Genomic DNA, 12,052 nt, shown 5'->3' on the forward strand with positions numbered 1-12,052 from the left:
GCATCTTCACATGTTGCTTGTCATGGCGGCAGCTGGCAGTGTCTCCCACTCAGCCTTCCACTTCCCAGAATTCTCCTTTCTCCTTGTCCCACCTATACCTCCTGCCTGGCTACTGGCCAATCAGTGTTTTATTTATACAGAACGATATCCACATCACTTCCCCTTTTCTTTTGTTTTTCAAAAAGGAAGGTTTTAACCTTAACAAAGTAAAATTACATATAATTTGGGAATTTGGGCATAGCTTCTCTTACTACTTCCTGCTGGAGGGGGGCACTGTATCTTATGGGGACACAAAGAAAATTTTAGGATTATGGAGTAGTCCATGAGGCTGTATTGTCCGAGCCAGTTGCCTTCAAACCATTCTGGATGTTGGATCATCTGGGCCATGGTGTCATTGGAGACCTTTCAGGGGGTCTTGGTTGGTCAAACCTCATACGTCTTAAACTGGAACAAATCCATAGCCTCTGGCTTTCTATGGAAACAAAAATAGAGCCTCTTTTCTAAAGCAACATATCCTTATATCCAAATTTTGAAGTCAAGGTACCTTTAAAATATCCATATTGGTTTAACTCAACAGCTTTTATGATCAAATGTTTTTCTTCAGTTATGAATATCAAAGAGAACATAATCCAGATTTTCTGTGTGATAGCCATCTTTACGTGGCTTATTTTTTATATTACCTTGAACCTATTGCTTTAAACTGCAGCATTCTAAGACTGAAACAGCGCTGTGGCTGCTGGCTCCGCCCACTTCAGCTTCCCAACATGGAGGTGGTACATTTTCTGCCAGCTCTGGGAATCATCAACTCTCAGAAATAGTGGGTCTATGTTTCTATCAAAGCAGCGTGTAGCCCAGAAACCTCTTTTTTTTTTTTTCGTACTAGCAAAGGCTAAATCCACCAAGCAGCTTAATGTGCCACTTGCAGAGGCCTCATTCCTGCCGTACTGCAGATAGAGCGCACACGCCAGGAACCTGCCATAGTAGCTCAAACACGCAGGCTGCCGCTAACTTGAAAGAGACAACTAGGAACTGTTTTTAGCTCCATTTTAGAATCTTTTTACTCAGGTTTTAGGTGGAAACTCTTGCCAACACATTGGGTGCCATTTGTAGCTGGAGAATTTCTCTGTAGCTCCCGCCAAACCCCACCAGTACCAGAGCCCACTTATAAAATAAACACACAGACGCTTATATTATTTAAACTGTTTGGCCTAATGGCTCAGGCTTCTAACTATCTAGTTCTTATATCTTAAATTAATCCATTTCTATTAAGCTATACCTTGCCACGTGGCTCATGACTTACTGGCATCTTCACATGCTGCTTGTCATGGCGGCAGTTGGCAGTGTCTCCCACTCAGCCTTCCACTTCCCAGAATTCTCCTCTCTTCTTGTCCCACCTATACTTCCTGCCTGGCCACTGGCTAATCAGTGTTTTATTCATACAGAACGATATCCACAGCACACAACCATTCCCTAAGTTTATGTGGGTGCTGGAGATTTGCAACTAGAACATTTGTTTCACAGCAAGTGCAGCAACTTACTGAGCCGTTTCCTTAACCCATGCCATATACATCTTTAATTTTTCTATCAGTGTTAACAGTTGTTTCCTATGAAATGTACAATTTTATCACAAAGGCATTATATAAATGTTTATGAATCTGAAGTTTCTTAAGAGGAATATTGTGTATGAACATTGATATGGAGTACAATTCTTTTTGTGAGAGAAATGCATAAGATATAAGGAGCAGAACAGAACTTTCTTTAAGTTTAGTCTGTCAGAAATGTCCTGTGGTTGAATCTTAAGAAAGGATGTGTGATCAGTTAATGATATCTAACAGGAGTAAGAAAAGGACAGTTGCCATGTATTTGCCATCCATACTTCTGACAAAACATTTAGAAAAAATGGAGTCTAGAAAACAGCTTTGAGAAACAAAAGTGCTTTGGACAACTGTTGGTATCATATACAATATTATAGAGATACTACAAATACATTGGTAAAACTATTTTCAGTAATCTTTACAATATGTCACACTTATTATGATGTTCTGTCTTCTAAAGAAAAGAGAAGAGCTTACATAGAAAATAAGAATGTTCAGTGTGTATATTTAAAGGCCTACATCGCTGAGTTATTTAATTTTTTATTGGGAGGACACATTCAATTTTTTCTCCATTTAAAGACTTAGTTCTGTTATAGTGACACAGATTTTATTTGTGACATCTACTTTATGATTTACTGGATGAATTTCTAATGCATCTAAATTCTAGAGACATTTAACTGATGCTTCCAGTTTTAGCAGATGTTAATTGCCTATAGCTTTTCATCTAGGGATAGGGCCTTGTGACATTTTCCATATCCATGTTGGCTATTAACTGTCATTGTGCCACCATATTGTTAAGATTTCATGAGTTTAACTTTCTGTCACCATATTGTTAAAATTTCATGAGTTTAACTTCCTGCCATTTCATAGGAAATTTCATGGTCCTCAGGCTCTTATAATCTAGAAGACAGTATTTAATAGTAGATGTTCTTATCATTTGGCTTTTACAGTTTTTCTGTACCCTCTTCTGCAGTATCCCCAAGCCTTTTATGTAGGGATTGTACTGTAGATGTTTCAGTTGGGGATGGATACCCCACAGTAACATGTTCTCTGCATTTTGGCCAGTTGTAGATGCCTGGGTTAGACTCCACCTGTTGCAAGATGAGAAGCTTCTTTGATGACAGATGAGAACTGCAGTCATTTGTGGTTATAAGGCAAGCTATTTAGAATGCAGGTGGGAATTTTACTGGTTTAGGAAAGTGGTAGTAGTACATCAATTACTTGGGTATTTAGGAAACTAGCATTAAAATTCACACAAACACATGTGCTCAGTGATATATAAGAAAACATTTAAAATAATACCAGACCAGAAATAAGGCTTGACAGTAAAGAATACTTGCTCCTCTTGTAGAAGACATAGAGGACTGGAGTTCTATTCCCAGTACTTCTATTGAGTGACACACAACCTCCTATAACTCCAGCTCCCAGGTATCTGACACCCTCTTCGGGCTTCTACAGGGACCCATAGGCATGTGTGCATACATATGTGTGTATATACACACATATGCATAAAAGAATAATTTTCAAAAGCAATACTGATCATGTAACTTGTGAATAAATTTTATTGATGGAAAGTTCTTGAGACAAAGTGATACAGGATATAAAAATGGAAATTCTAAGTAGGTGTGAGTGTGTGTGCCATGAGGATCATATTGAAAAACATACATGTTTACAATGATAACATTATATTTGATTTTAATTTTCACTCTTGGTAGTAATTTAAACATTGCAAATATGGCTGTGAGAAAGCATATCAAAATACAGATGGTTTTACAATCTGGAACCTTGCATGCCAGATACTGTGAGCGAACTTTCTGCCTTTAATTGATGTTGTTGCTTTGAAGTGGTATACTGATTGACTGTGGAAATTTAAACATGTTTTTCTTCATGTGAAATGTCTCCTTGAATATTTGAGATTGATTTTCTTATTCAAGACTATGCTTCATTTATTCAGTCTTCATTCTTCCTTAAAGAAACAGACATAGCTAGAAATAAGTTAATCAGAAATATGTTAGTTAATGGCTTAAAGGATTGCACATACAAAGGAAGACCAAAACAGAACATACTTGCTTTGTACGAAATTAAGTGATCCAAATGTACAGGTTATGAGTTGATAGATCTGTTAATCCTGTTCTAAGTTCAAATGTTTTATCTGATTTATATACTTTCTTAGGAAATTTCAATGAAATAGTATGTAAAAGGAAAGGTAAACAATTCTATCATGTGGGAAAAATTAAATTTTACTATATTTGCAGCTCAAATATTTACTCATGTATAGAATATTTTATTAAATTTATATATGGCATAATTCCTTTATTCTGATAATCTGATTGAAGAAAGTATATTACATTCTGATGCAAATATCTGATGTGGTTCCACATTTACAATTTTTCCAATAATTTTCATTAGGAATAAAGGAAAACGAAAATCCGTCCAGATAAGTTTAACATTGTAGATACTGAGCACAATTTCAATTTCATATGAGCACCAAAGTAATAAGAATATTTATATGATTATATTGGACAAAAATATGTATGCCTTAATGATTTTTCTACTCAGTTGTCAACATCAAAATAACCTATATTATTTTTGTCTCTTTATCATATTTAGTGATCACAATGAAATAAGTATTTATAAATCATTTATAACCTATCAAATGATTACCCTGAGAGTTTAGCTTTAATTTTTGACAATAGCTTGTTGCTGATGTTTTTAATTTGTTTTAGTAACATATGTTCTATGTAGTCTTCCAAATCCAATGGATAACTTTCATACCTGTTAATTAAAGGAAATAAACATATAAATATTCTGAGATTAGTGACCTTCTATATTAGATAGGTTACATTTTCCTATCTGAACAGTATTGCTGGTTATTTTCTAATACAGAACAAAGAAGTTTTAATTCCAAGTACAAAGGTGAGAAAATGGACATCTGAATGTCCACATTTAGGGATGTTGACTTTTGATAGGTAGCTTCACTAGATTTGAAGTGCAGATACAACCATTACTAATTTGAGAGTAGTCTAGAGGAAGAAGGTCCTGATTATAAAGTAGTAGAATTATAAAACTTGGAAATAAAAGAAATATAGCTATATATATATATTTAAAATACATATTGAAGTAAAAATTAAATAGAATAAACTAATAGAGGGTATTATGATCTCTTCCTTCAACAGTTAATAATACAAACATGATTTTAATTAGCATATCAGTACAAAGAAATACATACTTGGAAGCTACTTAACAAGATTTGAAAAGCAGTCTAAATATTTTTTATAAAATCTTATTTATATTATCTAGTTAGTAAATCACTTAAAGATATGAATGTAAAAATTAACCAGGTCTAATAATTTTATAAGAAGCAAATAAATGGAATCTGCAGTAATAGTGCTGTATCATTAGTTCTCAGAATACTGGCCATACTAATTTCAAGAAAAGTTCAAGAATAAATCTCAAAAAAATTAATTTTGAAATTTTACATTATGATTCTATTATATGAATTGAAAAATCACAATTCTATAATTTACATATCTTCCCATGTTTTCACACTCAGTTCAGCAACTTTTTATGTCTTGTCTTCTTAGCTTATTTTTTCTATTATATTCTACATAATATATAATTTTTGTGTCATCATGTTGCTTCTCTTTATATATGTAATACGAGTCTTAGAAGGTCTTATTAAATAAAAAACACAGAGCCAAATATAGGGGTGAAAGCCTTAGATCAGGGAAATAGGGAAAGCCACCAGCCAACCTTACCTCACCAAATCTGCAGCTTCCAAATGCTCTGACTTCCTGTCTACCCAGGCTTTATATGCCTTGCTTTTCTGCCCTCACATTGGCTCTTTTAACCCAGCTACCTCACTTCTTCTTCCTACCCAGCTCTGTCACTTTCTGTTTGTTTGTACAGACTTCCAGGTCTCTATGGTTGGTACTGGGGTTAAAGACGTGTGTCACCATGCTTGGCTCTGTACTCTTAGTGTGGCCTTGAACACGCAGAGATCTGCCTGCTAAGGGATTAAGGGCTTGTGCTGCCTGACTTTTGTGTTTACTATAGTGGCTGGCTTTCCTCTGATCTCTAGGTAAGCTTTATTTTATTAATGCACTTATAAAATATCACCACATTTCCCCTTTTTTGTCTAATAAAAATTAAAAAATAAAAAAGTTATAACTAATATAAGAAAAACTATATACAATAATTACAATAACTATGTACAGTGTATACAAGCAATAAATACATCAACAATGTCTAGTCCATTTGCATTTGATAAATTCAGAGAAAATATTCCATTACCTACCTTATTTTGGTGAGTCCAAAATGTACCTAATTCACTTTCTATCTTAACTTATATTACCAATAGAAAACTATCTTATGATGTGTTTCAAACTTATACACTTAATACCTCTTAGTGAGTTTCTTTTCTGAATTTATTAACAAGGAAAATTGTTACTACATCTATCTAATCTTCAACTCCCTCAGAGAACAAAGAAGGAAATAATATTACCTAGTAAAACAGGAAGTGCAAACAAGCAACTTCCAGACTTCCAAAAAAATGTGAGTTGACAGAAACAGCCAGCTGCCTGGACAGTCACCCAAGGTTTCTCTGCACGTTGGGACATCATCTTTGGTCTACAGGCTTAGCATATCTGACAGACTGATTTGTGAAGTAGGATGTACACAAGGCCCACAGCTTGACCTCACATTCAGTGCAAGTATTCCATGTACCAGATAAACTTGAATACTGCCACTGTCCTGTCATGATTCAGGATTTAAATTTTGGAAATTGCTGGTGTTTTTGGAATTCGGCTGCCCATTCTTCTAGGCTTGTGGGTGGCTTCATCTCCTTTATTAAATATCAGTCTACCATTGAGAGGTTAGACTCCATCAGTCTAGTTACTCTTTCAAAAATAACTGTTTCAGTTACTGTTCTACTGCATACCAGAAGCCATCAGTCCACTGCCTGTTCAGCTGCCTTCGAAGAAAGGGGCACTGTACCTTTTCTGGATTGCAAAGCTACTTCGGCAATGGTGCCATATTGTTCTGGCCTCAGAGGACACCTGTTGCCAAAGCTGCAACCACTCTTGTCTTAGCAAGGATTGGTAGTCCTGAGTTTTGTGTCCTGTCTGTCCATTTTGTCCTGTTTGTCAGCAGTCAATTTGAGGACACTTTGTTGTCCAGTGGCTAACTTTTGCAACAATGAAAGTTAACTCCATATGCAGTTTCTTCAATGTCCATATCTTCTCTGAAGTAGATTGGTGCTGCCAGGAGCAGACATATTTCATAATCATAAAAAAGGACAAAAATTATGTTATTAAAACATTTTAAATGCCATATTCTGTAGATCTCTGAATGGTTTGAAGATGATCTGTATATCTAAAATATATCTCTGCTTGACTTTGAAAACATACCTAATATGACTACAAGTACAATTGTAATGTCTAACTACTAACTTTCATTTCTTTATATCCTAATAGTTGATAATAATAACATTCAAGGCTTAGCAAAGTGCATTACATTGTTAAATGAACTGTATAGGTATAATATCCTGAACAAGATTAGAAATATACATACAGCATTTTCTAACAATATCAATCTTAATATATATAATTTGTATACAACATATAAAAATGCAATCCAATGTAAAGTATTTATAACTAATAGTTATCTTTTAAAAGTAGATTTAATAATCTACTTTTTATCTATATCATATCTCTATCCTCTCTTTTTTCTTTTCAGAGTAGATTCAATTGTAGCTAGAGTTTTCCTGCCTGACCCACAGTAAGGACAAATCTCTCTCACCTGCCAGTCCCACAGCCACTCAGACCCAACCAAGTAAACACAGAGACTTATATTGGTTACAAACTGTATGGCCGTGGCAGGCTTCTTGCTAACTGTTCTTACAGGTTAAATTAATCCATTTCTATAAATCTATACCTTGCCACGTGGCTTGTGGCCTACCGGCATCTTCACATGCTGTTTGTCATCATGGCGGCTGGCAGTGTCTCTGACTCAGCCTTCCACTTCCCAGCTTTATTCTCCTCCTTGTCCCGCCTATACTTCCTGCCTGGCCACTGGCCAATCAATGATTTATTTATTGACCAATCAACAACACACTTGATATACAGACCATCCCACAGCATTCAATAATATACCCTTTATTCTATATCTTTTTTTTCAGAGTGGATTCAATAATCTACATCTTAACTATATCCTCTTTTTTCTTTTCTTTTTTTTCAGACATGAACCTTAAATCTAATCCCCTTTGTTTAGCCTCTTTCCTGACCATTAACAATAACAACTTGTAACCAACCATCCTAAACAATGACAACTAACCCAAACCCAAAACCCATTGAAACACCAAAAACCACCTGCTCCACCTCTTGGGAATATGGGCGTCATGTTTTTAAAATTATTTCTTGTTCATATATAGATCTAAGATATGACAGCAGCACTTCAGTAATTGCATATGTAAGAAATTTTAGAACTTTTTCAATATTATTATGAAGCAGTTTAAGATATATCCTTCTGAAATAGTTCATTTTCGTTAATTGTAGTTTTCCATTCTTTTAACGACTCAAGATTTTATATTCTTTATTATATTTGAACAGATAAAATTATATTTACCTTATACTTGTTACACAGTGTGTAACTAAGGTAAATAGTGTTAATTAACTACAAAAACTCATAGTTTATAATTCCAAGTATCAGTGGAGTCCCAATCAGAAAATTCATTTTTATCTCAATTCAATTAAGCCTTACACATTATTTAATAGATTATAAAACTGACTTCATTCATAATTTGATTTTACTTGCATATTTGATAATTCTTTTTTTTTAATTTTTCCAGACAGGGTTTCTCTGTGTAGCTTTGGAGTTTTTCCTGGAACTCACTCTGTAGCCTAGGCTGTCCTCGAACTCACAGAGATCCGTCTGCCTCTGCCTCCTGAGTGCTAGGATTAAAGGTGTGTGCCATCACTGCCCAGCCTTGACAGTTCTTTTTTAAATTAAATTTTGTATTTAAGTATTTTTCTAAGCACCTACAAAAATATGACCCTCCTAAATTTGTCAAACTAAAATTGCCATAGTTAAGATTCTTGGAATGGAAATTGCAAAAGATTCACTTATAATGAAAAAATGTAAATAATTTTGTTAGTATAATGTACATTTACTTTAACAAGGGCAAGTTTCCTTAACACTGCTTTTCTTCCACAGATTTGGATTACAATTTTCTTTCATACGGAGAAATTTTTGAAAGTGCAGAAATCAATGGAGAGAGGTTACTAAACATCACCAGGAAGCAACTTAATGAACTTGGCATAGTCCGCACTGACCATCAGGATATACTGCTAAAAGCAGTTGCTCGTATTCATCAAAAGGTGAGTTGAGGGGTTTCTCTCTGTATTGCTAGTCTTTCTACTTAAAAAAGAAAGATGAGTCAAAAGCAAGAATATACATTGCTGTCTGCTGCATGGTCTAAAATAAATCTCAATATTTTATCTTTCCAGTTTTAAGTTATGATTTCCATAGACTTTGACTTTTGTGTTTAAGTGCTGTGGTGACAGTTTCCTTGTATTTGAATTATAGTTCTGTTTGAAGTAATTGTTGCTTTCTTAGTTTATTTTTAAATTCCATATATATATACATACATAATGCATCTTGATCATATTAATCTCTTGCTCCCTCCCTCTACCTCCTCCCACCCTTCTCCCCCAAATCTTTCATCTCCTCCCAACTTCATGCCTTTTTATTTATAACCTAATAATTGTAGTTACTTCTGACTATATGCACATGTATGTTGAGTCATCCACTGTGGCATGAACAACCAACCAATGACCACACTCTCCCAAAGAAAAGTGTCTGTCCATCCCTCAGCATCCATCAAGTGCTATTAGCTCCTTAATTGGGAATGTGACATTAAGAACCCTTTGCCCCTCTATGCTGATCTCTTAATATTGTGGATGTCTTGTGCAGGTAACCATTGCTACTGTGAATACACGTGTGTGTGTCAGTCATGTCATATCCAGAGGCCAGACTTTAACAACATTTCTCTGCCTCCCCTGACTCTTGCATTCTTTCTGCCTCTCTTTGGTGGTGTTCCCAGAGCCTTTAGGGCAGGTTAATATAGATGTTCCATCAACAGCTGAGAATTTCACAGTTACTTATTCTCAATATTTTGCACAGTTATAAATCTGTGTATTAACCACTACCCTCCACAATAAAAACTTCTGAGCAAGGTTGAGAACAGAATAAATCTATGGATATGAACATACATATTTAGAACGGTGTTTGACATCATGACTCTACTAAAACAACATCAATAGGTTTTTCTTAGAAACTGTTGTTTGCTTTGTCACACCTTTAGACCATTTTTTTATAGTACCAGACATGAATTTTTTTCCCACAGACCAGACATCAAATAAAATCAAGAGAGCAGCTGGTTACCTCTGTAATAATGTTTTCCACTATTGAAAAAAATGGAGATGTCTTAATTGGAAGGTTGTTGATGCAGCCTAGAGTGTCCAGTGTTGGATAAGACCATCGATGTTTTCCTACCCCAGAAGCTCCAAATAGTACTTCCCAGTACTATGAAAACTAGCCATCAAGGAGATAGATTTCTGTTCAGTTCAATGTTGCTATCTCTGTTCTGCAACCCAAGTGTGGTATGTCTTCAGTAATAGAGTCTTACCAACTAGTTATGATGGTAACCAAGAGCAATAGCCATAGACCATCTGAGGTTTCAGGGACCAATAACTGAAAGGAAGGGAAATTTTGCTTGGCCCTGAGATTTTCACTTAATAACCCATGCCTTCTAGGAGCATCATTTTTCACCCATATGGGACACCTCTGTTCAAATTGCAATTGCACATGATGCTGTAGATCTGTTTCCTTGCCTAGAATTAGAATTACCATTTTATAATGACAACCAACCTGAATCTTAAAAAAGTGGTGTATAAGGGCACACTTAGTACTGCTTTAAACAGATTAAAACTGAATATTTTACTAATAAAGAACTTTATTCATAGTAAAATATATTTGTCCATCAGCAAGTATTTATTGAGGACTTTTCTTTACTGGAGTAATTTAAATGATTCTCCAAGTTTTCATTGAATAGGTTTAAGCATTCTTCGATTTTAATAGGTCAAATACTAAGTAGATTTGAATATGCCATCACTTTTGGGTGAATTTTATTCTTCTTAAATATAAACTTATTTTTTCAATAATTTTCTCCATATTCTAGTTAGAATATATGAATTCAATAGTATGTATAAATTAATTACATGTTGAATCTCATTTAATTAGATAGTCAACAGTGACTACTCACCAGAAAATATCATGTGCATCCTTGCATGAGGCCTCAATGAAATGATTTAGTCAATCATAGAGGTCTTCATTAAACATTATACAGAGGTCCACTAACGCTACTTTCTTCATGTAAAATTTATAGTGGAGACTACTCATTATATTAACAGTATAAGTTCTTGTTTAAATACCATTTTAAAATATTTTCTCATGACAAATATTAACATTATTAGTTTTTCTAATGTAACTAACAATTATCTAATATATCCTACTAGTGAAATTCTGTGGTTCCTTAGCCTCAAACTAAACTTAATGACTAGGTTACTAAGTTACTCATCATTAGCATTGGGTTTATGTTTGATAAAGGGTAAAAGACATTTTTGCAAAGTATGAGTTCATTTGTCCTTCAACTTTATTGAACTATTCAGTATCATGGACATTAATAATTTCATGATTTCTAAATATTTTATGCCTGTGTGTTTATCTTGTCAGAGGTTTGTCTTAGTAAAGTTACTTTGTATGGCTGTCCAAAGTGTAGGCCAAATTTTATTGAACTTAAAGTACTATCATTGAAATAAAATTTTACCACTGCTTAGTATTGTTATTAATTAATTTACCATTAACAAAGAAAAATATTATCATTTACATTGCTCCAGTGCTTTATTACCACACAAAGAAGAAATAATATACTGTTTCTAAAAGATTTTTAAAATATGTTTGGTATGGTCACATACACTCATAATCTCACAGTTGTGAGAATAGGGTAAGAGGATGGAGAGTTCAAGGCCAGTCATTTCTACATAACAAGTTTTAGGCCAACCTGGGATATATCTATTCTCAAAAAACCCAAGAAAATTAATAAATAATAAAAACAAAGTCTAAAACACCCTGTCTCTCTAATTTGTGGAAAATGGAATCCTTGAAGTCTGTAAACTATAAAGGTACACATTTCCCTAGAGGTCATAGAAAAATGAATTTTTATGTAGCTGATTGAGCATTGACTTATGGTAAGACTATTTTTGACTCAAATTCTGAAAATGAACCAAGTACCATATCATATTTTAACTAGACATCTGGGGTTCTCAGGATGGAACAGTGATAACCTATTAGAAGGCAATAGTCAACAGGATGTGTACTAGAAAAAGAAAAAGAGATAA

At 34.3% G+C, this 12,052-nt stretch overlaps 1 protein-coding gene across 2 annotated transcripts in view; it reads left to right on the top strand.

The window, feature by feature from the left end:
- LOC131899055 (uncharacterized) overlaps positions 1 to 12,052 on the top strand; it is a 372,739-nt gene that overhangs the window by 49,832 nt on the left and 310,855 nt on the right. For both annotated transcript variants that reach the window (XM_059250423.1, XM_059250424.1), the window contains exon 2: positions 8,808 to 8,971. In XM_059250423.1, the coding sequence (XP_059106406.1) occupies positions 8,808 to 8,971 (164 nt within the window). The remainder of the gene's footprint in view (positions 1 to 8,807; positions 8,972 to 12,052) is intronic.

This window comes from Peromyscus eremicus, chromosome X, assembly GCF_949786415.1.
Source record: "Peromyscus eremicus chromosome X, PerEre_H2_v1, whole genome shotgun sequence".
NCBI lineage: Eukaryota > Metazoa > Chordata > Mammalia > Rodentia > Cricetidae > Peromyscus > Peromyscus eremicus.